Source organism: Dermochelys coriacea, chromosome 10 (genome assembly GCF_009764565.3).
Source record: "Dermochelys coriacea isolate rDerCor1 chromosome 10, rDerCor1.pri.v4, whole genome shotgun sequence".
Classification (NCBI taxonomy): domain Eukaryota; kingdom Metazoa; phylum Chordata; order Testudines; family Dermochelyidae; genus Dermochelys; species Dermochelys coriacea.
Window position 1 is genome coordinate 35630272 of NC_050077.1, and position 27576 is coordinate 35657847.

General features: G+C 43.9%; 1 protein-coding gene across 1 annotated transcript in view; it reads left to right on the forward strand.

The window, feature by feature from the left end:
• Positions 1 to 27576, forward strand: part of RAB11FIP3 (RAB11 family interacting protein 3) — a 177127-nt gene that overhangs the window by 129664 nt on the left and 19887 nt on the right. The window contains 4 exon segments of the mRNA XM_038419921.2: positions 4292 to 4479; positions 9062 to 9238; positions 13426 to 13560; positions 20520 to 20555. Coding sequence (XP_038275849.1) covers positions 4292 to 4479; positions 9062 to 9238; positions 13426 to 13560; positions 20520 to 20555 — 536 coding nt within the window.

Below are 27576 nucleotides of genomic sequence, written 5' to 3' on the forward strand. Positions count from 1 at the left end.
TACGTTCCTTGCAGTGTAACTTAGTCTTGTGTATTATTAGAGGCGTGCAACAGTATGAGAAACTGCGGGTGGATTCATACGTTATTCACCTTGCAACAAAGGCTGCACAGTTTTCAAAGGTAGAAGCTGGATTGAAAAATGTTAGTCAGCAAGTGACTTTGTGTGTGTGTGTGTGTGTGTGTGTGTGTGTGTGTGTGTGTGTGTGTGTGTGTCTTAGTCACGTGCGATAAATTACCCAAGAGTTAATGCTGATTTTGCACAACTGAAAGAAATCGGAGGCCTCTGGAGGAATATATGCACACAGCAGTTAGAAAACACAAATTATATCGCACCTCATACACATTGCTAGAAAGCTCTTGTGCTATAGGGTGCGATGGACAAGAAGCCTCGTGCTCTCCTTAACAAAGTTTCCACAGAGGTCCCCAGACATCAGTTTTTAAAATGAAGTAAGAGCTTGGGTTTGATCCTGATTTCATTTGCACCAGTGTGAATTGGGAGTAACTCCTCTGAAATCAATCAAGTTTTTCTGGTTTAAATCTGAGTGAAGTGAAATCAGAGTCAGGCGTACCCTCTTCTGGGAATTTTCTCAATGTATACAGAACGCAGGTGGTTTTTACCAGGTCTAGATGACATGGTGGTAAAAATGTGTCCTCTTTATGCTAATATTCTCACCTTTTGCTAGCACTGAGGCTGCTGCACTGATGGTGGTAGAGCCATGGGAGACCCTGAAAAATGCTAATGTAGTTGAGGTTTATGGTGCTTGAAGTGCTGCACTGGACTCCATTTCTTCTCCCCCAAGACTCCCATGAGATGAACAGCTCGTAGGTGACTCTTCAAAGACCATAAGTGACCATGCATGGTGCTTCTTCCAGCAGTCTATTAGACTGGATGGCGTACCTCATCCAGTGTGCTACAGGATCCAATAACTACTATGTGGGCAAATCCAGACAATCACTGCTCTCAAGTGAACTCGCACAGAAAAATGATAAGACAAAAACACCCTATCTGTATGTGAGCATTTTTCACAGATCAGTCGCTCCATATCTGACCTCTCAGTCCTCACCTTCAGGACACCTGCACAACACTTTCAAAAGATGAGTGAGCCTGGGAGCTTAAATTCATAACTTTGCTAGAGGCTAACCACCATGGACTGAACAGAGACACTGGATTTATGGCTTATTACAACAAATCTATAACCCACTAACATCCCCCCAGCATTTTTTTTTCTCCTTTCTCCCTTATGATTGAATAGGTATTAACTTGCCACTTCACCTTGAGTGGTCCCTCGAAATATGCGTTAACTACTTAGCGAAATGATTTGTTCCACCTTGTATTTAGTTGTGACACTCCGAGTTCGTTTCTCAGCCCTGATGAAGAGCTCTGTGTAGCTCAAATGGTGTCTCTCATCAACAGAAGTTGGTCCAATAAAAGATATTGCCTCCCTTACCATGTCTCTCTAGCATGCTGGGACCAACACGGCTACAATAACACTGCATACTAGACTTCAGTCCCATGAGAAACTTAGGGCAGCTTCTCTTCTAAAGCAGATGGAAAAGCACTAAAAGCTCCTCTTCACAGTCTTTAGCCAATGACAAGGGGTTGGCTTTTACATCGCTATTATTGCATTGGCATTGCTTGCTTTCTATACCTCTAGTCCTCTGACCTTGCTGAAGAAAAACAGCATCCGTTACAGAGCTGCTTTGATTCAATTGGGTAAACTTCACATAACGCAGACATTCTTGAGGTCTGTGTGAGAAATGGTCTGTGGTGGCTGGAACGCTGATCGTGGCAAATGCTGCCAGCAAAAGGCCTTTGAAAGGGATTCCAGCAAAACTGCGGTTCCTGTATGTAGACTCACGGGCCTCCGACACTCTCCCTCAGTCATTCACAATGACAGGCTCCCTGCTGCTGCACTTGAGTCTTCCTGGTTCTAACTCTTGTGGTGATGCCTGCCTGCTGGCCCTTTGCTGCAGAAAACCTCCCTCTGCTTCTTCCAGGCAGGGTGGAGATGAGGGAGGAAACCCACAAATGTTACCGGTTTTCAGCAGGGTGCCCAGGTGTAGGAGCCCTGGACTCAGCTTTACAAAAAAGAATAGAAATGAGAGAGAGAGAGAGAGAGAGAGAGAGAGAATTACAATAAAATAAAAAAAAAACCTGGCATAAGCTTTTCCTCCTTGTGGCTTCTTACCAAGCTGTGCATTCGCTAGGCCCACCACCCATTGCACTCTCACCTAAGCTCATCTCCCATAGTGGTCAAGTCTGCTGACTGCTCCACTTGAAGCACTGGGTGAGGTTGTTCCTCATAGGTGGAAAGGTGTCGCTATTCCTTCTCTTGGTCTGCTGCTCCCATGGGACGCTTTAACGTAGAAAGGCAGGTCACTTAAATGTTGTTATGGGATCAACGTTGTGGTTGTCTGTGACTCAGAAATGAAAATGACTGTTTCACTTCCCAAGGTGAATGAAGTGCAAAAAAGGAAACAAAATATATGCAGTAAACTAAACTATATTCCTGCCGTTTGGTCATTAGTAGTAATATTTATTTTATTAGCGTTTCAGTAACTCACAGAGGCCCCATCTAAGATCAGGGACCTCTTGGCCTAGGGCAGGGATGGGCAAACTACAGGCCGTATCTGGCCCATCTGACCTTTTAATCTGGCCCTCAAGCTCCCGCCAGCGAGCGGGGTCGGGGGCTTGCCCCGTTCCATGCATGCTGTGGTTCCATGTAGCTCTTGGGAAGCAGCCGGCATTTCCCCCCTCCGGCTCCTATGTGTAGGGGCAGCCGGGGACTCCACGTGCTGCCCAAGCCCTGCCCCCTCAGCTCCCATTGGCCAGGAACCGTGGGCAATGGGAGCTGCAGGGGCAGTGCCTATGGACGGGGCAGCACAGAGAGCTGCTTGGCCACACCTCTGTGTAGGAGCCAGAGGAGGGATATTCTGCTGTTTCCAAGAGCTGCCTGAGGAAAGCACTGCCTGGAGCCTGCACCCCTGAGCCCTCCCCCTTCTTCCCGTGCCCCTGCCCTGATTCCCCCTTCCATCCTCTGAACTCCTCATTTCCAGCCCAGAGCACCCTCCTGCACCCCAAACCCCTCATCCCCAGCCCCACCCCAGAGCCCACACCTCCAGTGGGAGCCCTCACCCCCACCCACACCTTTAACATCCTGTCCCATCCTGGAGCCCCCTCCCGCATCCTGAACTCCTCATTTCTGGTGCCACCCCAGAGCCTGCACCCACAGCCAGAGTCTTTACTCCCTCCCGCACCCCTACTCCCAATTTTGTGAGCATTCATAGCCCGCCATACAATTTCCATACCCAGATGTGGCCCTCAGGCCAAAATGTTTGCCCACCCTTGGGCTAGGCACTGTACACTTAAATATTGAGAGACCGTTCCTGCCCCAGGGAACTTACAATCTAAACAGACAAAACAGCCAAAGGGCAGAAGGTTTGCCTAAGGGTCACGAGCCAGGCCAGTTGGGAAGCCAAATACCTAGGTTTTCTGACTCCAAATGTGGGGCCCTGACAACCAGATCATGCCACCAACTCTGTTCAAGTCTCTTTAAGATTATAGATTGAAGATTCAACCTTTGCAAATTGAATGTCATCTTAAAGATTTTAAACACATTTATTTTTATATTTTTGAGGGATGGAGGATTTCTTGCAACAGCAGAAAACAGTACTTTGCAGCAATAAAGCCCACATAATTACAGTCTTCATGGTGATCATCATAGAACCCCAACTAGCTAAACTGCCAAACTTTTTAAAATTAATTGGATAAAAGGAATAAAATGATCCGAACCATTGTTGGTCAGATTGCAAACCTCCTTCTAAGGCAGTATGCTGATATTGATCCCTATGTTCTTCTAACACAACCTCTACCCCTCTCTTATGTATTACACTTTTATTTATTTAGGTTGCAGAAGTGCCCAAAATGTACTTGATATTTTCTAAACACTGACACGATCTCTGTATCAAAACACGTGCAATCTAAAAGCAATAATTTACTGCAGGAAACTGTTGTACCTAAAAGCCCAAAATTCTGGGGTCTGTGAAATCATTTGGTCTCTTCTGATTTGTCTGTCAATTTACAAGTGGTTGGTGTGCGTTGGGCATACATAACTTCACGTGTGGTCATGATTTTACAGTTCATGGAACTGAGATCTGATTTTTTTTTTAATCCTTAAATTATTTCCTGCATTTTATGTATGTTTAATTAGTGTGTGCACGTTTGATGTTCCTGTTGTAGAGCAAAATCAGGTAAGAGTAGCTAATAGTTTTTCTGTTGTATTTTATAACAGGCAAATGAGGTGACTGACAGCGCCTACATGGGCTCAGAGAGCACTTACAGCGAGTGTGAAACCTTCACAGACGAGGACACCGGCACGCTGGTACATCCGGAGATGCATGATGAAGTAGAAACGGACAGTGCTATTGATTCCACGGTGCACTCAGAGTTCACCGATCCTATAGAGGAACCAGAGAATGGGTCAGTGCTGCTCACTTCTGACAAGTATGTAAGAGGGAGGGAGGAGGAGGAGGATGACAGCAACAGGGCAAAATTCACTGATGGCGTAAAGCAAGCACAACTCCACTGATGGTAAACTCCCCCATGAATTGAATTTCTGGCAAGAACATAATGAGTTTTGGGTCTTTCTAGTTCTAACAATGGCTTGTTAGCGTTTGTGACTTTATGCAAGAATTAAATAGCCTGAAAAAATTAGTATACAGCCTATTTTTAATGACCTTATTTAGCGTGGTAATCTTTTGGAGCCTAGACACGGAAAGTGCCACCTCCTGTGCACATCTGAAAGCTCTTTAGAAACTCTGTCCCTTGTCGAGTTGCTTAGCTGTTCAGAGCCTGAGCGCTCTCACAAGGGCTATGAGGAGCAAAGCTTAAAGTTTAATATACCACTTTAAATGATATTTTTGGTTATTTGGCTCCTTAAAATAGGAATAGTATTCCCACCCACGCCTTCCCTTGTAAATACACATGAGTAACTGTAACTCCAGCTTAATGACTTTTGTCTGAAAAATCTAGTTGCTGGGTATGACTAAAAGACATTCTTTCATGTGGTCTCTGGAGCAGCTCTGACATTCCTTTGGAGGAACTGCTGTGCTTGCCTTGAGCCCTCCCCAAAGGGTACTGTGAAGGTAGGGAGGGAGAGAAATGAGAGGATGATGGAGAGAGGTGGGGAAGAATGGGAAGCTGTCAAATTCTAGGTTTCAGAGTAGCAGCCGTGTTAGTCTGTATTTGCAAAAAGAAAAGGAGTACTTGTGGCACCTTAGAGACTAACAAATTTATTAGAGCATAAGCTTTCGTGAGCTACAGCTCACTTCATCGGATGCATCCGATGAAGTGAGCTGTAGCTCACGAAAGCTTATGCTCTAATAAATTTGTTAGTCTCTAAGGTGCCACAAGTACTCCTTTTCTTTTTGTCAAATTCTACTCTTAGTAATGACCTCACCAATGGAAACATAATGACCTCTTGAGTCTTTATCAAAATAAAGGTTTGTTTAACCTTTCTAGTTTAAAGTCTGCTAATTAATGTGCTCACTGTAAGATTGAGAAGCAGATCAGCTGAGTCCAGAGGTCTCCATTCTGGTTGGCATTTCTTTGTTTGTTAAGCCTGTTGCTTCACTTTTTCCAAAAGTTAAAAGGGGATGACTTTTCAAAGTGCTTCTTTGCACGGTGGGGAAAGGGTCGGGAGCTGGTGCTCTGAACTGGGGAGGAAAGGGTGCTTACCATGAGAGGCCCTGTGGGCTATAAAGGAAAGGAGATTAGCTGGCTGCGCTTTTTTTTGCCTGAAGAGCATTCGGCTCAGTGATTATTAACTCTCAGTATATAATCAGCTTCCAAGCTGCTAGGCCACCAAACAGTGCTGATTGTACCAAGGAGGGTCAGCAAAACATGCCGGCCTGCATACGTTCCCCTCGACCCTCTGGAAAAATGGCTACATGTCTTGGACTCACCTGCCTGTAGGTTCAAAAGCCTTTGCTTGGGGCTTTTTTTAAAAATTAAATCGGGACCATCACAATTAGATTAGGGAGGGGGAGGTGTTTACAGTGCTTTGTCCACACCCCACCTTCCTACTTGTTCAATTGGGCAGCGTCCTGTAAAACCCTCTGTGGTTCAGATAGTTTATAATAAGGCTTTAAATAAATGTTAAATTTTGGGTTAAAATGTGGAAGGAAGCTTAAGAAATTGAAATTGTGTGAGGGAGAACATTTACCCAAGAAACCTGACTGCAGGTTGTGGGATTTAAAGGCGTTGAGGCAGGGCCCCTGTAGAACTGTCTCTTGCACCTCCATTGTGCTTCCATGGATCCATCGCACAGTAAAACCCTGCCAATGTAGCTGTTCAAGCTGAGTGTAGTTTTAAAGGTGACCTTTCAGTCAATGATATTAAAGTCTGTGTACCTTAGACTGTATGAACATAAGTAAATATTTCAGCTGTTGATCAGAAAGATTACTGTAGGATTTTGAAGCCCTTGACACCTACAGTAGGTATGCATGAAACAGCATAAAAATGTGTTTAATAACACTGCTCTTGCATAGGGCCCACTCTGTTCTTTAAAGGGATCTGCCGCACTGAGATCAGCAGAGATGTCTGCTCTGGCTCATTTTATATATTTTTTTGTTTTGTAAATAATCTTTCCTCTGCTTTGTTCTGGCCTGTGTTGCTTTCTTGATGAGTAGAGTGCCCTCCACTCATTTGTAAAGGCAGGGCCCTGAGCATCAACCCAGCAGCCTCTGTTTATGCATTTACCTTGTGGATGAAAGACATTCCTAAAAACTTTGAGGCTTGAAAGCGTAATTTTTGATGGACCTAGTTAGAGATTTAACTGCATTTCCTAAGTGTGTAGGAAGGTGTGCAGATTCCCAACAAGTTGAAGCTGAATTTATCGGCTGTCAGAGTCACTTCTGCATGGATGTAAAACTTTTATTAGTAGAGTAAGGCTGAAGTCTCTTAAATGCTGTATATTTTTATCTTTAAATGGCTTATTTATAACTTTTTTCATTAGAATTAACGTTGGGATGATAAACTTTTTTTCTTTAGTGAGTGGATAATGCAATAAGCCACATCCTCATAAATAGCAGAATTTTTTTGAATGACAGGTTCTCTGATTATCTTCGGAATCATGAAAGGATGGTGGTGCCTGGGCACATTTTTTCTTTTTTCAGTTAGTCTGAATAGCAGTGGCTGCCTGGAACCAAAGTTTGGGTATCTTTGACTTTCTCCAGTGGTTGACTCCTACAATCCCTTATTTTCTCTAGAGTTGCATAAAAACTCTGCATTCCAATTCCACAAGATTTTCCATAAATTAATATGTAATCAATGGTGTAATGAGTTGATATTTGTACAATGGGTTGAAGATGAAAAGTGTTATGTAAAGCAGGACGTTTTTAATGACTGATGATAGCTTGTGTATCCTCTCTTCATCAAATGAAATAGTGGGATACCAGTGATGAATCTCATTCATATTTAGATAAGGGCTTAATATGCTAATACAGACGTCACTTGTGAATCTGATGTCAAAACTATGTAAAAAAGCAGCAGTGCCTCCCCGTTTTTATCCACCTGACTGCTTAAAACATTTTGCAGTGGAAACCAGAGAAGGGCTATTTAGGTTAGTGGCTGACTTAAAGGAAACTTTGATGTTTTGAATAGCTGCCTTGTGCAACCAACTAGGATCTGTGCCACTGACTGGTTAAGCGCCAGTACTGGGCTCTTAATAGGATTACACAGCACTAAGTGAAATAACAGGCTAATGTGTAGATGTAGGCTGACTGTATAACTTAACTGCATGGTGTTAACTCAGGAATCATTTAGCTTTGTTTTCTCTGCCCAGCTAACTGAGTATACTTCTGTGATGAAGTGGGGTTTTATTAATCTTATGTTGCATGTGAGTGTCACTGTCCTATCCTAATTCTGTGTGAACCTCCTTTTCCCTGTGTACTGCACCAATATTTTGGTGGTGGGAATTGGGTGTGTGATTTTTGCTGAGGCCCTCGCGGCCGGTGAGGCTGCCCAGCGGTCTGCACATATGCTATGGCGGTTCCCTTCGTAACCTGAGACCCAGAAGGGGGTGCAACCAGGTGGCACCTTTTGCCCGGAAAGCAGGACAAAGAAGAGGAGTAACGGGTATGTCGGGGGATGATTGCTGGAAGCTGGGCAGTGTACTTGGGGGACTGGAAGAGGGGGAGTCCAGGCCGTCTGGTCCAAGACTCCCCAAGAGGGACTTGGCTGAAAGTCACTGATTTCTGTGATAGCAAGCTCTGTGCTATGCTGTATTCCTGTCACCTAATAAACCCTTCTGTTCTACATGCTGGCTTAGAGTCACTGCTGACTGCAGGAGTTGGGGTGCAGGGCCCTCTGGCTTCTCCAGGAGCCCCGTCCGGGCTGACTTGCTGTGGGAAGCACATTGGGAGGAAGGGGATGCTGAATGCTCCAAGGTCAGACCCAGGAAGGTCAAAGCTGTGTATGCTTCTTGCCCTTGTGACAATATAGAATCATAGAATATCAGGGTGGGAAGGGACCTCAGGAGGTCATCTAGTCCAACCCCCTGCTCAAAGCAGGACCAATCCCCAACTAAATCATCCCAGCCAGGGCTTTGTCAAGCCTGACCTTTCTCAGAGAGAGGAGGCATGCTACACCAGAGTCCTGACTGGCTTTGATGGAGTAGTTCCAGAGCACTGGCCCAGTGACTCCGTGACAACTTCACACTTGGTTTTACTGACCAAATTATACGTCGTCTCACCAGTCTTAACTATGCCAAGTTTCATGGTGCATCTGAGACAGGTTTGTTACATTTACTTTGGTGCCCACCTTTATGGGCACATGATGGACTGTTGGTACAGACTTTCACAGAGCACTTGTATTGCACCTTCCAGGGTCCAAGTACTGTACAAATTATGCTTTAGCCTTCCACTTTCCAAAAGAATTAGTCCTTTATCCTGAATTGGTGTGTAATAAGCACAATTGGAATGGTTGGTGTAATATGCACCTTTGGAACGGCAACTACCTTGGCAACATTTTAACACCTTTCTTTTACTCTTTGCTCTGATAGATCCCACCCACATGACCGACCCTTGAGCTCAGACCTCAACAATCACTCCATCGTTACCGTAATTAGTGGGGAGGAGCACTTTGAGGATTACGGAGAAGGGAAGGAAGCAGATTTGTTCTCAGACAGCCTGTGTAACGGGGAAACCAGCTTTAGCAGCTCCTCTTTCCTTTCTCCCAGGTAATATCGCACCTAGGACTGGCAGTATTGTACCTACTTCCTTTGCACGGCATTTTTAACCAGGCTTTTCACATGTGGGATTTCCTTTTGTTTTATACTTCAAACTGGTTCACAGAGGGAATCCTGTCAAGTTGAATACAATTGATGAGTCACTTCTGAAGTTAAAAATCTCTTGCCAAGTTGATTTTCAGAGCAACCCTTCATCGCCCCTGATCAAAGATGCTCACAGCTCCAGTAGCACTTGTTGGGGGAGTATGGGGGATGGGGAGTAAAGGGGAGCTCAGTTTCACGTGCATCAGGGAAAAAGTCATGTTTCTTTTCCTGTGAGAAGTGTGATTAATACCAAAACCTTTTGTAAGAGAAAACTGGCACCCTGCCTTCGTTGGTGCCTCTTGATTCAAAAATCTTCCTTTTATGACTTGCATGTGGTAAGTTGGTTAGTTTGCACTAGCTGATGCAGCTTTCTCTGTTGAAGCCAGCATCAATGGCAGATGAGGCAATGTAGTGCAGTGGATACAGCTGGGGGCTTGGAACCAGAAAGTTGCTGGCCATGGGGCCAGTGTGTTTCATGAACAAGTCACTTGTTGTGTTTTGTGAATAAACAATCCAGCTAGAAAGAGTAAAAATCAGGAAGAGTTCTTTGATGCTGACCCACTGCTGCATCTGAATAGAGGTTTCCTGTAGAAATAAATAACTAGAAAAAATCTTTAGTGTGCTTTTAACTGTTGAGAAGCCAGTATTTTGTCTAGCAGAAACAATAATTTTATGGAGTGAGAGTATAAAATACCATTGCCAATATGATAACCCTGAAATTGCTGGGAAAAATAACATGATAGTTTCTGTCTAGGATAATGGCACCTAGAGTGGCTTCACCAAGGAAACACATTTGTGCTTTCTTTTTTTTTTTTTAATTTAAGTAACTGTAAAAGCCCTTCATAACTATCTGACTTGCCAGATGTCTGTTTCACAAGATTCACAAAGCCTGATTAAAACTCGGTAGGCAATTCAGGACTCCATTGGTCTGTGAAAAGGAAAAGCTCTTGTGAAATTCACATATGTTTAATTGCAGTAGAAGGGACACCACTTCTTTGTTTCACCGGTGATTTTAGCAATCTCAGACAACAAAGATGATCTTTGCTAACCCTAGAATCCAGAAGCTACAATCCCAAGCTATTTGGGAGACAATTTTTTTAAATTTAAGATTCATGATCCTGACATAGCATTTTTATGACTTTCCATGCAGTGTCCAAATGCGATCTCCTTTCCATATGAGCCCTCATAGCCCTAGTGATCTGCCCAGCTTTGTTCCCTTCCCTATAATGTCCTGCATCACAGCATCGTCCTTCTGGCGGAGAAGGATGTGGATTACTCTGATTGATAGCCTTCACCGCTACTCTGTGTACCCATTAGAGGGGCTTTCGAAGTGCTGTACACTGGGCACCTGCTCTTGGGCACTTGGGGAGAGCCAGCACTGTAGGGTGGGCCTGATGATCATTCCTGTCCCCACACTTTCCACAGGAGGTGATCATTATGGAAGATATCTCGCTGCTGAGGGTGATCAGGGACTCAAGGGAGGGTCTTCTCCAAGCCTGCAGCTTCCTCCCTGGCCCCTGTGTGGCTACCCTGTGACAGCACAGTGGTGTGGGAAAGTTACCGTTAATGGGGCAAGAAACAAAGCAGCTCTGCCAAGGAACCTGCGGGAGCGGATTGCCCAGTATCTCCATGAGTTTCCTGGAGATCTAGGGAGATTCTCATGAAGTGAGGGAGTGTATCAACAGCCTGTTCCACCACTCAGCCTAGGCATCAGGTGGGAGACGAGCCTGCTTTCTGCAACCCTCCTGCCCCCAACAACTCTCTTCAGCAATTCCCCAAATCAGATCCACTTACCAAGGGCCTCCTCTCCTGTTTGCGCTTCGCCAAGCTCCGACTACTGTGACTGGCTAGGCTCCTCCGGGGTAGAAAAGAGCTCCTGACTGCCTGCATCTCTGACCTCCGAGACATCCTCTGCCTCTGGTTCCCCCGCCCCCTCTTCATCCAAAATTGCCTCCTCCTGGCTTGGTCCACTCTCGATTGGCACGTGAGCCAACAAAGTATCCACAGGGGCCTTCGCAGTGGAGGTGGGGTCCCCACCGAGTATCGCGTCCAGCTCTTTGTAGAACCAGCAGCTTATTAGATGTAGTGAGCCACCCAAAGGGTGAATTGCTTCTTCCTTCTGTGTCTGTGACGGGCTATGTACTAATAAAAATACTCCTTTGGATCTTCAGCTTGACATCAAATTTCAGAGGCAAATTATTTTTAGATTATCTGTTTTTGGTTTTTTAAGACATCTCAAATGAGAATCCCTTCTCATGCTTTGTGGTTGAAATGGATGTTTCTCTTTTTCCAGTCACTCTTTCACAGCTGCCCAGCACCTCACAGTTTGTAAAGCACTAGCAACTATAGTAGCTTCCGCTGTGAAGTAATGATCTTCACTGAACGGAGTCAACCCTAGAGGGAGGAAAGAAGTCTTCAAAATGTCATTACCCAAATTAAAATGGGTTTCAACCATTCTGAGATGAAATATTAGAAGGAGTTGTGTGGTCTATAAGGATATGTTGTAGGGAGGCTCGTGAATACTGCACAGAATTTAAATTTGGAGCTTTACAGCCTGATCCTGAGACACACTGGGTTTCTGAAACTCCCCTTGAAGTCAATGTGGGGAGTTACGGAGCTGCTGAGCCATAGTAACTGCTGTCATTGACTGCAACGGTACTCAGCACCTCTCTGAATGCAGGCCATTTGCTTGACAAGCAGTATCAATCTGTGCCACAGGGTTGACTAGTCCTTTCAGGTGTCTTTCAGTTTTAATCTTGTTTCTGTCTGCTCACACCTCTACCTCTCTGGGTTTTTTTTATTAAACTTCTATGTCGTGCTTTTTCGCTCTTAACCTTCCGTTGATTAAAGTTTGTGGCTTCCAGAAGTATTTGCCATTTGGAGAGGATGTATGGTATTCCAGAATTATTACATACTCTTTGCTATTAAAAATCTTTTTGTGAAACCACTGGTAATTTAGAGACACAAGGTGGGTGCAGTTGTATCTTTTATTGGACCAGCTTCTGTTGGTGAAAGAGACTAGCTTTTGAGCCTGCACAGAGCTCTTCTTCAGGTCTTGGAAACTCAATGTCACAGCTATATATAAGGTTTGAACAGATTATTTAGCATAAGTAGTTAACACACATTTCAAGGGACCATTCAAGGTGAAGTGGTCCGTTAAGGCTACAACAACACTGGTAATTTAGTCAGTAATCAAAAATGATCAGCTGTTTCATTTACCAAATGTTACTGAATTTGTTAGTACCTTGTGTTCTACATAAGTTACTGAAAGCCAAAGCCTTAGTCTGTAGCAGCTAATGAAGCACTTCACAAACTTTGGGCTTCATATATTAGGTTCTCTTTTTAACAGCAAAACTAAGCTGATCCTGTGAACACTTGCACATCACTTTAAAGAGAAAGGTAACATCTGAAGCTGGCCCCATGACCTTTTATTCTTTTGTTAATGTTTCTTTAAAAGCTGTGCCTTCTGAAATGAAAATCCTACCTATTAATGTGCTGCCCTGTTTTCATCATACGGCAGATTTCCAATCTGTCTTTAGAACATTCCCAGTGGAAAATGATGTGTCTGACTGAAGATATTTGGCTTTCAAACTAAATCATGTCACAGCAATATGTCAGTAAGAGCTCTGTTTCCGACCAGGCAAACCAAAAAGAGTTTTTGCTGAATGGTCCACATAGATCCTAACATCCCACTGAGTTTAAGAAAGCAGTGGCACATCATGGCAGCCTGACAGGTACATTGGGAGACCAGAAAAAGTCAATTGTCCAAATCCATACCTGTGGTAAGTGGGCATAATCCGCATCGAACAAAACGGAAAGAGGTGATTGCTTACAATAAGGATGATTAGACCCAATGTGTCCAACAAAACGGCTTAATTACCAGCTCAGTTGCACTTCTTACTCATTGATGTTTGGATTTAATATTTTTATAGTAACAGTTGCCCCGAAATTTCTTATTGCAATTCTTGCATGAAAAACTTGTGATTTACCACCAGATCCCACCCTTCCAAATATCCACTTAACTTGTGGAAGCCACAGATGAAATCAGATTGGTCTGTTCTGTCCTGTTAAAATGACACTTGTGATTTCTCTAGCGTCAACCCGCTCGTTGTGAAACTGCACAGCATTATCACTGATGAGGCATTTGAGTTTTACTGTAGCCAGTGCCACAAACAAATCAACCGCCTCGAGGATCTTTCTGCTCGCCTGAATGATCTTGAAATGAATAGGTAATTGATTTAGTGCGTGGCATTCTAAGTGTTTGAACAACATTCTCCCGAAGGGGAGACTCTCATTGTCATCCTCACTTGCCAAGTTATGTTGCTTGATTTCTTCATACAAAAAGGACCATTTTAAATAGACTGAGAAGTTGATGTAAGAGAACCATCAGGCCTCTCCAGGTCTTAAGTTTACCCTGTGACTTTATGGAAGTCTTTATAGAAGCTAAACAGAAGTCTCTAATCCAAAATATGGAGCGAGAAAAAGGTATTGACAATGGGAATCTTTCATTCTACTCTAATCAGTCTCTTTGCATGTACCGTTGGTTGAGTGTTAAGTGAATGCAGCACTTGATTACCATGCTCTGTGTAGTAAGCCTTCTTAACACTAAACTGAAGTCTTAAGTTTGACATGTACACTATTTGCATCACTGGGAGAAATGGCTAGATAGCAACTTTGATTAAAAACATTAATTAATTTTGAGTAGCCAGCTAAGTTGGCTGCGGGTGTTTTGCAAGCAACTTGTTCAGAAATACCAAGATGCTCTAGAACCACCAGTTCAAATCCTGGCCGGGATAACTCAACCCTTCATTCTTCCACAGTAGATAACTTAGAATTCTGGGTGGCTCTTTTGGCAGAGACACTAAAAATGGAAGTTTGTTGTTTTTTTTTTATTTTATTTATTTTTTTTTGTTCCAGGTAGCCACTAAAATTTCCATGGTACATGATATCCAAATTGGAATTTGTTTCAAGGTCTTTGGCCAACATCCTCAGATCAGTGTAAGATAGCTGTCTCCCTGCTTAATGTCCTGCAATCCCATATCACAGATTGGGTAAGCATATAGGTCATCAAGCACTGTGAGAACCTTCAGGAGGCAAATTACTCTACCAGCTTATAGTTTTTGTTATGTAGACTACACACAAGGGGTTTGATTTTTAGGTTCAAGTTGTTGTTTACAAATCAATCTGTTGGATAGGAGGACTGAAGAAACTAATGTTAGTGAATATTGATTTATCCAAACTGCCCCCTCCCATCCCTTCCTGAAGCTTAACTTTTGTCATGTCGCAATCCCCAATTGTTGCCATTGATTTTTCCTTTGTAAGGGACAGCGTGGAATTAGAGGATTCAGGGCTATGTAAAATGGGAAGTGAATCAGAAAATGGGCATTTGGACTGAATTACATCGCCAGGGCTGTGAAAAATGTCATGTCCTGTGTGATGTAGCTAAGCCGACCTAAGCCCCAGTGTAGATGCCACTAAGTTGATGGAAGAATTCTTCCATCAATCTAGCTACTGCCTCTCAGAAGTGGATTTACTACAGTGGCGGAAGTAGTAAGCATCTAGATGACAGCTGCGCTGCTGTAACATTTCTAATGTAGACATACCATAGCTAAAAAGAACTGCTCTGAATTCTTATGACAAACAGCTGCATCAATTGTTACAGCTTTCAAAGGACTCAAGCATCAGCCTGAATGCCTTCCTTTATCTCCATTTATGCAGTCGATGAATGAAGATGCTAGATTTTTCTTGATGCGCTGAGAGCCTCATTTCTACCCACATATGAGCTTCTCAAGTAGGTGTGATCGAGGAATTCCAAGGCCAGCCCAAATTCTTGTTAATTAAGGAGGGATTTTCTAAGTATCCCAAAAGAATTGAGCCCCTAATTCCAGTATATTTCAGTCAGAATTGTGGGCCTAACTCCCTCAGGCTTCTCTGAAAATCTCAGCCTCACTGGTTTAAATACATTGTGTTTTAAAACTGATTTAAATTAAAGAGCTGCAACTTTCTCATGTAGCCACACCCTCTGACTGACCAGGAGTGCTTTGTGAGGCAGAACAGACTTACCCCAAACACCATTTTGTGATTCTGTGCTATCAGCCCTATAGGAAACCAGAGAAACTACAGATAATGGTTTAAAAATTGTTCTCTGGAGCTGCAAAATGCTATTGGGCATGACGAAACAAGAGAAGGAGGAAGTGATGATAAAACAATGAGTTTGACAAAGGAGGATGCCGGTACTGAGAGATCTAAGCATTCAGACTAGAATGTGAATAGAGGCAGTGCTTAAGAAGGGTAACAGCTATTTCAAAATTTGGCAGACAAAGGTAAGTAGTACAAGCAGGGATATTGAAGATTTACTTTGCATGGAAGAGCACAGATTAGCATGGAAGAGCACAGATTAGCAAGAAGAAGTAGTCCTCCAACTTACTTAACTCTTGACTAGTTCAGAGATATAAAAGAGGTTGCCACAACCAAGTCAAGAAGCTCTGCAAAATAGTAGCTTTCTCTAAACTGAGGGCAGCTCATCATGGAAGATTAATCATGTTCTGCCCAGCAAGGAGACAGAATACATACATTGTACTACATGAAGTCTAAGCTGGTCACCCAACTGGAGAAGCAGTTGGACCCAAGTGCCAGCCAACCCCTTAAAGGAAGATCAGGAAGTCAGAAGTTCAGTGAAATCTCTCTATTGTTGGTATTTTGTGAAGAGTTGGAGAGTAGAGTAATGGTGAAAGAATCAGAAATGGGCTGATGAAAAATGACAACAAGAATACAAAGTAATAGGATCCTCAAGAATATCTCCTGCTTTGGAAAGGTACCTCATTCTAGCTGATTACAAGGAGTGGACCTCTACGAAGGCAAAGAAGTACAAAGAGCAGGCAGAGGACACAGTAGATAAAAAGAGACTAGTGAAAAGTGGTAAATGACATTGGTGGGTGATTTGGTGTAAGTGGTGTCACCTATGTAGTCTGTGAATGGGGCTTGGGGGCGGGGGGGGTGTCACAGGGCCGCCTTCATGGAGCACAAATTAAAGATTGCCTAGCCTGTTCATGAGTTTTGTTTATATCAGCAGTAATGATGCCGCCAACAGGTCATTGGACAGAAACCCACATAGTGTCCTGGGCTGAGATCTGGTAGACATGACTGCACAGGAACAAAAGAGTAATGAAATATCATAGACAAAAAGTTAGACTAAATAATTTGCCTTGTATCTTGCCCTGGAGGCAGCCAAACTCTGGCCGTGTTGGCCCATCAAGGGGAAAGAACTCCAAAGAAGAGAGCATTCTGCTGAGAGAACTGAATCCACACAATTATCAGCAAGAACATCCCAACTGGTATTACATGCTGTGACAGAATAGGGTCTGCAAAATCCTCTTTCAGGCAATGGCCTTGGACCACTGATGGCTTTGAAGGTGATTACCAACACCTTGTACCCAGAAGAAAACAAGGAGCCAAAATATCTAAAACAGACAAAATGTCTAGCAACGGGAGCAGTATTGCAAAATCATAGATTTTTTTTTTTTTCAGCAATGCTTTCCCTGATCACAGGAATCCTTCAAAAGAGCAGTCTCAATTCTGTGAAATAAACAGCAAAAACACCCCCAAACCCTGTCTAAAATGTACCCAGGATTCCATTGTCAGATGTGTGTGTCTGCCGCCAAGCTGCAACTGCTTCTATCCAACCATTGCAATAGATAGATGCACCTCCCATACCAGGTAGCTTCTCAGGCCTGGGATCCAAAGATGCCCGGATACGCTTTTGATCAGCCATTTGTGATGAAAAACAGATTAATCTCCCTCAGATACAAGTGACATGCATTGATTTATTTATTTTTCTTCACAAATTCTGGAGAAGCAGTATCTAGCCCCTTTCCATCAAAGAGGGGAAGCAGGTTTGCAGAATCCTTGAAATCTCACCAAAAGTGACTCCTTCACTCAATAGGAATGTCAAAAGTTCACTGTCAAAACCATGATTAGGAAACCAGTTAGCTTGAAAAGCATGGTCAGCCAGTGCTTCCCAGAAACTATTCAAGGGTTGATTTGGTTCAAGCTATTTTTAGTTCCTCCTCCTAAGGCAGGGGTGGGCAGACTTTTTGGGCCGAGAGCCACGTTTGGGTGGGGATATTGTATGCAGGGCCGGGACAGGAGGTTGGTGTGGGAGGGGGTGTGGTGTGCAGGAACGGGCTCAGGGCAAGGGATTGGGGCAGAGGAGGGGTGTGAGGTGTATGAGGGGGCTCAGGGAAGGGGGTTGGGGTGCGGGGTGCAGGGTGCATGAGGGGGCTCAGGATGGGTGCAGGAGGGGTGTGGACTGCAGGAGGGAGCTCAGGGCAGGGGGTTGGGGTGCAGGAGGGCTGCAGGGTGCGGAAGGGGGCTCAGGATTGGGGTGCGGTGGGGGCTTGGCAGGGGGTTGGGGTGCGAGGTGCAGGCAGGGGGCTTAGGGCAGGGAGTTGGGGGGGCGGGGTGCAGGAGGGGTTTGGGGTGCAGGCTGCAGCCCGGCACCACTTACCTAAAACGGCTCTGGCGTGGCAGCGGTGCGCTCTGGGGCCAGGACAGGGCCCCTGCCCCTGGGGGAGGGGGGGCACAGGGCTCCGCACACTGCTCTTGCCATGCCTCCAGGTACCTCCCCCAAAGCTCCCATTGGCTGCAGTTCCCCATTCCCGGCCAATGGGAGCTCCAGGGAGCGGTGCCTGGAGGCAAGGGCAATGCATGGAGCCCTCTGCCTGCCCCCCCGGGGCGTCTGGGACGTGGTGCCGGCCGCTTCTGAGAGCAGCGCGGGGCCTACGGCACCACGGGGGGCAATCCCGCAGGCCGGATCCAAAGCCCTGACAGGCTGGATCTGGCCCGCGGGCCATAGTTTGCCCACCCCTGTTCTAAGGGGTAATATAAGCATTTCACCTCTAGAAGTCACTGATCTACATTTTATGTCCATTGCCTTTCCTCTCTGCTCAGCCAATCATTCATTTTAAGTTTCTGGATCTTGAAGTGTGACTCCCACCAATATCTTATTTTGAGAATTTTTTTCAGAACTCCCCATGTTTGGGGGGGGGCATTTACTTTATCCTCAATTTAGTGATACTATAGCAACAATAAAATAAATAAAATTGGCGCAGTTACTTACTCCTCGCATGTGAACATATAGATGCAGATCTATTAATTTCTATTTTTCTTTCTCTTTTACATTTTTAAATTAGGAGAAAGTGGGGGAATGAACATTCCATGTTTTGATGATACCAGGCTTGACTAATTAAGTAGATATTTTTCTTTTCTAAATATGTCAGGAGATATTGGAAAGTGAGAAGGGGGAATAGGTTTGCAAGAAAAGTTAAATTTTTGAATGAGCGACTCAAACCCTTCCGCTCTGGGAAGGAGTTTCCTCTGTAGCCTTCCCCCTGCCTGAAAGGAGAGGGAGGTATTTAGCAAGTCTATATGATTTGAGGGAAGAGAGCTGATCTAATGGCTTTGAGCATCCAGGCTGTTTCACAAAAGCTGGAGGGTGGTGCTGGCTTACTGAGTGCTTGGGACAGCAAGTCACTCTGGTCAGTTGATGAGAATAAATGGCAAAAAATTTAAAACTCTACCAGTTTCTGGAAAATACCTAATTATAAATGCTCCATATCATCCGCAACATCTCATTAACTATAGTAATTCCCTGTACATGGAGATACCATGTTGCAAATGTCGAACTTTAGAAACTGACAACCTCTCTTCTCATACAGTCGCATTGCTCTGGGCGGGAGCAAGGTTCTGTTAGATTTTAATCCATCTCCTTTCTCTTGAGACCATCTTTGTTTGTGCAGTGGTAGACGCTGGAGTGTCCCAGTTTATCCTCTTGCAAGTTTTCATGTGATCATGGTTTTGAAGAATCCGGTTGCGGAGGGAAGTTAAAGCCATTATTTCCCAAACTTGGGACAAGGGGCGTGAATAAAGGAGAAAGAGAAGATTCTGGAGGAAGCTGATTTTTTACGTAACCACATGATTACAGTAGTATACAAAAATATATGTAAAAAAATTTTGAGGTACAATATGCAGTAACTAGTTCTAATTTTGGTTACATGTTAGCAAACTTCAAAGAGGAAAAAATAGATGAATCATGACTTAAAATGACTTGAAGTGGCAAATCACAAGTGGCTGATATGAAGAAAGTATTAATCTGTTACGTTGTAAGCAAAGAGGTCCTGTGATCAGGTGCTTTTCATCATCATAGGTGAGCTATGTACTGAGAGGGAGTCACTACATCAGGACATTAAAGCTGTGCAGCATGATGTTGATGTTATGTTCTTATAGCATGTGCTGGGATAGCATGCTAAGTATTTAAAAAGAAAATACAATTCCGTAAGAAGGGACTCTGTTAGCTGCTGCTAAGTATAGCTTATGAATGCACCTATTTTTAGTACTTGAAACATGATCTTGCTTAAAATCCAGCCTTCCTGATTTTAGATGCAAATACAGCTGCATATGAGGGAGGGAGAGAAGAAAAGGTCAAACAAATCAACCCCCAAAATCTGGGGAAGTCCCGGTCTGAAATACAAGCAGCCAGCCAGTCATATATCCACCTGTGCTGCTATGTCCGATGTCAAACACAATTCAGTAAAATTATAATTGTTTGGAGTTAATGAACTACAGAGGATAGTTCATTGGGCTGTTTGCTTTTTAATTATTATTTTTTGCTCTCCGTACTTGTGATTCTAGTGCAGTAGTCCTGCTTATATTTGTAGCAGAATATTTCAGTGTTTTCTTTCAGAGATGGGCTCATTGTCTGCACAAGCCACCAGGTGGATCAAGTATATTTCAGGCTACTGTCCTTTTGTAATGGGTCTGAGTCCCACCAAGCTCAATTCTATTATTAGCATTCTTCCTAGGGTCTGCTTTCAGGACTGAATCAACGAGTCAAAAAAGAGAGCCCTTTGTTGGATCCATTGAAACTTCTGCAGCAATGACAAGTGCTGTATGTTCCAATTCATCATGACATGTCATTACATGTGTGCAAATGTGGCTTTACCTGGATTTTTACATGGAGATTTCCTCAGAGAAGCTGAGTAATGCATGCCTCATGCGTGTGCTGTGCTGTGCTGTTAATTGTAGGATATGCCCCCTGTCACTGTTGCTTAGTTTGTTTCCTGTTTCCCCTTGCTCTTCACTCTCAGTTTTCCTGACTCTGTTTTCCTGTTGTTTTTGTTCATTCCCACAGTCCCAATAAGAGACTCTCAAGCAAGAAGGTAGCAAGGTATGCTGATACTTTTTATTATCCTTTTGTTGTCCTTAAGGACTGTGCTTGCATAGGTTGTCACGCGTACAGTAGGTTTACAGCTATCTACATAGATGTGCAACATTTTCCTTTGAGAGAAATGTACAGTACGTTTTCTGCAGTGTGTACTGGACAGCAATTTTAGTTCACATTCTAGATTTTAAAGTGTTTTTTTAAATAACTAAAAAGATATTTTCCAAATGCATTCACCTCTGGAGACTGACTTAAATGTGACTTCTCCTAGGTTGTCTTCCCAGACCCCAGTCTATGGATGCCCAGAGAGTGAGAGTCTGCAGGAGACTTTGCCCATTTTGAAAACTCCTAGTTACTGATGTATGTGCTTTTCTGTATCATCAGTACCACTAGCCTGGAGAGCTGAGTGAGCCCTTGCCCAGTCAGCTGAGTAGATGCATCAAGTCAGAAATTAAGCCTTTGCCACACCACTAAAATGCCAGTCCACTCAGACAGATTCACTGTTTCTGTTTTGCTTCTGCCATATTTCGAGTTATGTGCTCCTCCCTTTTGACTTTATGGATGTCATGAGAGTTACTCCTCATCTCTTTCACAAGTTGTTTCATGGACTCCTTAGGAATCTTTAAACATAGGGGCAGAGCTATTCCCCCCCCCAGCTATGGCTTTATATTATTGCATATGTTTCTTGTGATACTGTATAGGGACTCTCTTAGGGCTTGCCTACATGTGGAAATTTACCTCTCTAGTTATACAGGTATAATGGTAGTGATATGATTATGCTGATAAATTTCCCCATCTAGACAAGTCCCTTGTCTCTGATTCTTGCAATGATCTGTTAAAGGAAGCGCCCTAACTGAGCTGTTGCTTTATTTTCACAAGGGATTTAGGTTCCCAATAATGGGGGATGGGAGGAAGCAGTTCATTCTGGACATAATGCTTTTCATCACTGTCACATGAGAGTGCAGGCATTCAAATTTTCCCCAAAAGTTTATCTTGTTTTCAAGAATCCTCTGGAACTCTGAAGGGCCAGGATCTGCTTGATAATACTTCAAGGATCCCTGCCTCTCCAGTGGAGTTGCATGAGGAAATTTGTAACAACTAGCCAATGAAGTTATGAGACCTTCTCCCTGTATAACAAAAGGGCAGACACCACATTTGCTCTGAAATTCTCTCGGAAACAAAATCATTGAGTCTCGGTAGCATTTTATCAGTTTCGTATCTCTTCCTTGAGGGGGTTGGTTTTAATACTTCTTTACATGGTGTTTCTTTTCTATAGCTGAAAGAACAACTTTTGTCCTAGCTGTACAAGTGTGGGTGTGGGTGTGCATTCTCTGGCATAATCTTTACCGACACCCCTCTTTAGGATTTTTGGAAATCTAATTTGAGACTCAAATACATTGTTCCCTGATCCTCTGAGAGAAGATTTAGGGGAGAGGAAGGTTTTGGTATTTTCTGCTGTTCTTGTATGCACTCTTTTGTTTCCAGGTCTCTCTAGCTTCACGTCTGTTGGGATGTTTGGGAAACATGGGCTGATCTTTTGAACAGTCTGTGTGATGATTTGGCACCCACTAGAAATGTGTATTCTCAGATCCCAGGAGTCTGTTTACTTAGCGGCATTCCTGAGTGGGTCAGTTGAGCTCTGGAACAAATTCCAAGAAATCTTCACTCCCCGTGAATCTCTTGGGTTTGGAATCAAGGGAAGGGCTGGAGATTAGGTCTAAATCAGGCTTATCCTAGGGAAGCAGTTTCTCTGCCCTGCTTTCAGCTGCTCAGGAGTTCTTTGGAAATATTTTCCAGCTGTTTTCCCACATTGTTTCTTTTTAATTTTTCCTGTAACCAGCAAACGTTTCCAGACTCGGTTCTTTCTTGCTGGTGAGGAAATATGTCTTGAGTATTACATTTCATTGTTCCCATACTCTCACTTTCAAGCTATTGGTTCAAATTTTTTTTGCTTCTTAGTGGTTTTAAGCTAGCAGGCAAATTTCCAGGGTTCCTATTTAAGACTAGCCTTTATAATTTGACCTTGTGTGATTCCAGAGGTTCTGAACACTCTCTCACTCAATTAAGTTGTTTCTCTTCCATCTGCTTCAGATACCACCAGGGAGTTTTAATTTAAGATTAAGCTGCTCCCTCGCCATCCTCTGATTCTTGTTTGTTCTCATGTGATACTTTAAAGTTTTGGAGTACTAGATCCAAGATCACAATTCTAGGTATTTTCATACCTAGAAATTTGGCTGGAGTCAGAGTCACAAATTCTGAGGTTCTCTGCTTAAGCAAACTGACTTCTTCCTGGGAAGTTATTCTTCCATGTGCTACTTATTGAGCTCTCATTAAGAGCATAAAATCATTCAGTGATATTTTGATGCTTTTAAAAAAAAAACCACAACTCTTCTTGATTCTGACTGGATGCATACACCTTCCTGATGGGGCCAGAGCAGAATAGCTTTTGGATGGAAACAGGGCTGTAGTTCACAAACCCCAAATTTCTTCAGTAGGAGAGATCCTTTCTCTCTACGGTCAATAACTATTTTATAATCATTCTGCCTGGTTTGCATGGTGTGCTTGACATCTTATTGACACTGTCATCCAACACTGAGGCTTTTTCCAAGGATGTGTCCCAGACCTTTAGTTCAAAATATTAAATGTTTTTGTAGAAAGCAGTAGGTTAAAAAAGCAGAGTTGACCTATGTTAAAACTCTAAGAGGATCCATTCTGTGCCTTCTTTCTGAATAGTAGTCAGCATACTGAAGGGCCAGTTGTCAGTACTTAAAGACCAGATTAAGAATTAGGCTGCTACTTGCTTAAAGAAGATTGTCTTCAGGGATTCAGATTAGCTCTCTTTGCTTTTAACAAACTTGGATCAGCAGAAGTGAACAAAGGAACTACCATCATCTTTTGAGACTGGGAGCCTTATCAAGAAATTAAGTACTTGTGGCACCTTAGAGACTAACAAATTAATATGCTCAAATAAATTTGTTAGTCTCTAAGGTGCCACAAGTACTCCTTTTTCTTTTTGCGAATACAGACTAACACGGCTGCTACTCTGAAACTTATCAAGAAATGGTTTTTAATTTTGAGAATGCTCAATACTTTGACTATTTAAGTAGCTAGAATCCATTAATATACTACCCCTCCATCGTAATGCTTCCATGCTCTGGTCCAGGGCCAAGGGAGGGGCTGTGTTCCTGCCCTCCCCTTGTTGTGACCTGCCAAGTTCAGGTTCTCAAAAGTGGGGGTATGGTTCCCCTTGCTTAAAAGTTGAGGAGGTAATGGCCCTTTGCTCCTCCCATTCCCCTCCCCCCCCATCTCCAGCATCTATGCTACTAACAGTGTATTAATCATAGTGTGTGGGGACACAAGCCATAATATACCCATGTTACTAACTGGTTACAGACTCATTTAAAAGCTCTAGAGAGAGAGCCAGTAGAATCATAGGTTTCAGAGTAGCAGCCGTGTTAGTCTGTATTCGCAAAAAGAAAAGGAGTACTTGTGGCACCTTAGAGACTAACAAATTTATTAGAGCATAAGCTTTCGTGAGCTACAGCTCACTTCATCGGATGCATTTGGTGGAAAAAACAGAGGAGAGATTTATATACACACACACACACAGAGAACATGAAACAATGGGTTTATCGTACACACTGTAAGGAGAGTGATCACTTAAGATAAGCCATCACCAGCAGCAGGGGGGGAAAGGAGGAAAAACTTTCATGGTGACAAGCAAGGTAGGCTAATTCCAGCAGTTAACAAGAATATCAGAGGAACAGTGGGGGGTGAGGTGGGAGGGAGAAATACCATGGGGAAATAGTTTTACTTTGTGTAATGACAGGTTTCAGAGTCCTAGCCATCACCTTCAGCCCCCAACTAAAACCCCTCCAACGCATCATCAAGGATCTACAACCTATCCTGAAGGACGAGCCATCGCTCTCTCAGATCTTGGGAGACAGACCAGTCCTTGCTTACAGACAGCCCCCCAATCTGAAGCAAATACTCACCAGCAACCACACACCACACAACAGAACCACTAACCCAGGAACCTATCCTTGCAACAAAGCCCGTTGCCAACTCTGTCCACATATCTATTCAGGGGATACCATCATAGGGCCTAATCACATCAGCCACACCATCAGAGGCTCGTTCACCTGCGCATCTACCAATGTGATATATGCCATCATGTGCCAGCAATGCCCCTCTGCCATGTACATTGGCCAAACTGGACAGTCTCTACGTAAAAGAATGAATGGACACAAATCAGACGTCAAGAATTATAACATTCAAAAACCAGTTGGAGAACACTTCAATCTCTCTGGTCACTCGATCACAGACCTAAGAGTGGCTATACTTCAACAAAAAAGCTTCAAAAACAGACTCCAACGAGAGACTGCTGAATTGGAATTAATTTGCAAACTGGATACAATTAACTTAGGCTTGAATAGAGACTGGGAATGGATGAGTCATTACACAAAGTAAAACTATTTCCCCATGGTATTTCTCCCTCCCACCCCACCCCCCACTGTTCCTCTGATATTCTTGCTAACTGCTGGAATTAGCCTACCTGCTTGTCACCATGAAAGGTTTTCCTCCTTCCCCCCCCTGCTGCTGGTGATGGCTCATCTTAAGTGATCACTCTCCTTACAGTGTGTATGATAAACCCATTGTTTCATGTTCTCTGTGTGTGTGTGTATATAAATCTCTCCTCTGCTTTTTCCACCAAATGCATCCGATGAAGTGAGCTGTAGCTCACGAAAGCTTATGCTCTAATAAATTTGTTAGTCTCTAAGGTGCCACACGTACTCCTTTTCTTTTTGTGTAATGACTCATCCATTCCCAGTCTCTATTCAAGCCTAAGTTAATTGTATCCAGTTTGCAAATTAATTCCAATTCAGCAGTCTCTCGTTGGAGTCTGTTTTTGAAGCTTTTTTGGTGAAGGATAGCCACTCTTAGGTCTGTGATCGAGTGACCAGAGAGATTGAAGTGTTCTCCAACTGGTTTTTGAACGTTATAATTCTTGACGTCTGATTTGTGTCCATTCATTCTTTTACGTAGAGACTGTCCAGTTTGGCCAATGTACATGGCAGAGGGGCATTGCTGGCACATGATGGCATATATCACATTGGTAGATGCGCAGGTGAACGAGCCTCTGATAGTGTGGCTGATGTGATTAGGCCCTATGATGGTATCCCCTGAATAGATATGTGGACAGAGTTGGCAACGGGCTTTGTTGCAAGGATAGGTTCCTGGGTTAGTGGTTCTGTTGTGTGGTGTGTGGTTGCTGGTGAGTATTTGCTTCAGATTGGGGGGCTGTCTGTAAGCAAGGACTGGTCTGTCTCCCAAAATCTGTGAGAGTGATGGGTCGTCCTTCAGGATAGGTTGTAGATCCTTGATCATGCGTTGGAGAGGTTTTAGTTGGGGGCTGAAGGTGATGGCTAGTGGCGTTCTGTTGTTTTCTTTGTTGGGCCACAGCCTCAGAAACAACTCTGACATCATAATCAAAAAGGCTGACAAAGGAGGTGCTGTCGTCATCATGAATAGGTCGGAGTATGAACAAGAGGCTACTAGGCAGCTCTCCAACACCACTTTCTACAAGCCATTACCCTCTGATCCCACTGAGAGTTACCAAAAGAAACTACAGCATTTGCTCAAGAAACTCCCTGAAAAAGCACAAGAACAAATCCGCACAGACACACCCCTGGAGCCCCGACCTGGGGTATTCTATCTGCTACCCAAGATCCATAAACCTGGAAATCCTGGACGCCCCATCACCTCAGGCATTGGCACCCTGACAGCAGGATTGTCTGGCTATGTAGACTCCCTCCTCAGGCCCTTCGTTACCAGCACTCCCAGCTATCTTCGAGACACCACCGATTTCCTGAGGAAACTACAGTCCATTGGTGATCTTCCTAAAAACACCATCCTAGCCACTATGGATGTAGAAGCCCTCTACACCAACATTCCACACAAAGATGGACTACAAGCCGTCAGGAACAGTATCCCCGATAGTGTCACGGCTAACCTGGTGGCTGAACTTTGTGACTTTGTCCTGACCCATAACTATTTCACATTTGGTGACAATGTATACCTTCAAATCAGCGGCACTGCGATGGGTACCCGCATGGCCCCACAGTATGCCAACATTTTTATGGCTGACTTAGAACAACGCTTCCTCAGCTCTCGTCCCCTCATGCCCCTACTCTACTTGCGCTACATTGATGACATCTTCATCATCTGGACCCATGGAAAAGAAGCTCTTGAGGAATTCCACCATGATTTCAACAATTTCCATCCCACCATCAACGTCAGCCTGGACCAGTCCACACAAGAGATCCACTTCCTGGACACTACGGTGCTAATAAGCGATGGTCACATAAACACCACCCTATATCGGAAACCTACTGACCGCTATTCCTACCTACATGCCTCTAGCTTTCATCCAGATCATACCACTCGATCCATTGTCTACAGCCAAGCGCTACGATATAACCGCATTTGCTCCAACCCCTCAGACAGAGACAAACACCTACAAGATCTCTATCATGCATTCCTACAACTACAATACCCACCTACTGAAGTGAAGAAACAGATTGACAGAGCCAGAAGTCACCTACTACAGGACAGGCCCAACAAAGAAAACAACAGAACGCCACTAGCCATCACCTTCAGCCCCCAACTAAAACCTCTCCAACGCATCATCAAGGAACTACAACCTATCCTGAAGGACGACCCATCACTCTCACAGATTTTGGGAGACAGACCAGTCCTTGCTTACAGACAGCCCCCCAATCTGAAGCAAATACTCACCAGCAACCACACACCACACAACAGAACCACTAACCCAGGAACCTATCCTTGCAACAAAGCCCATTGCCAACTCTGTCCACATCTATTCAGGGGATACCATCATAGGGCCTAATCACTTCAGCCACACTATCAGAGGCTCGTTCACCTGCGCATCTACCAATGTGATATATGCCATCATGTGCCAGCAATGCCCCTCTGCCATGTACATTGGCCAAACTGGACAGTCTCT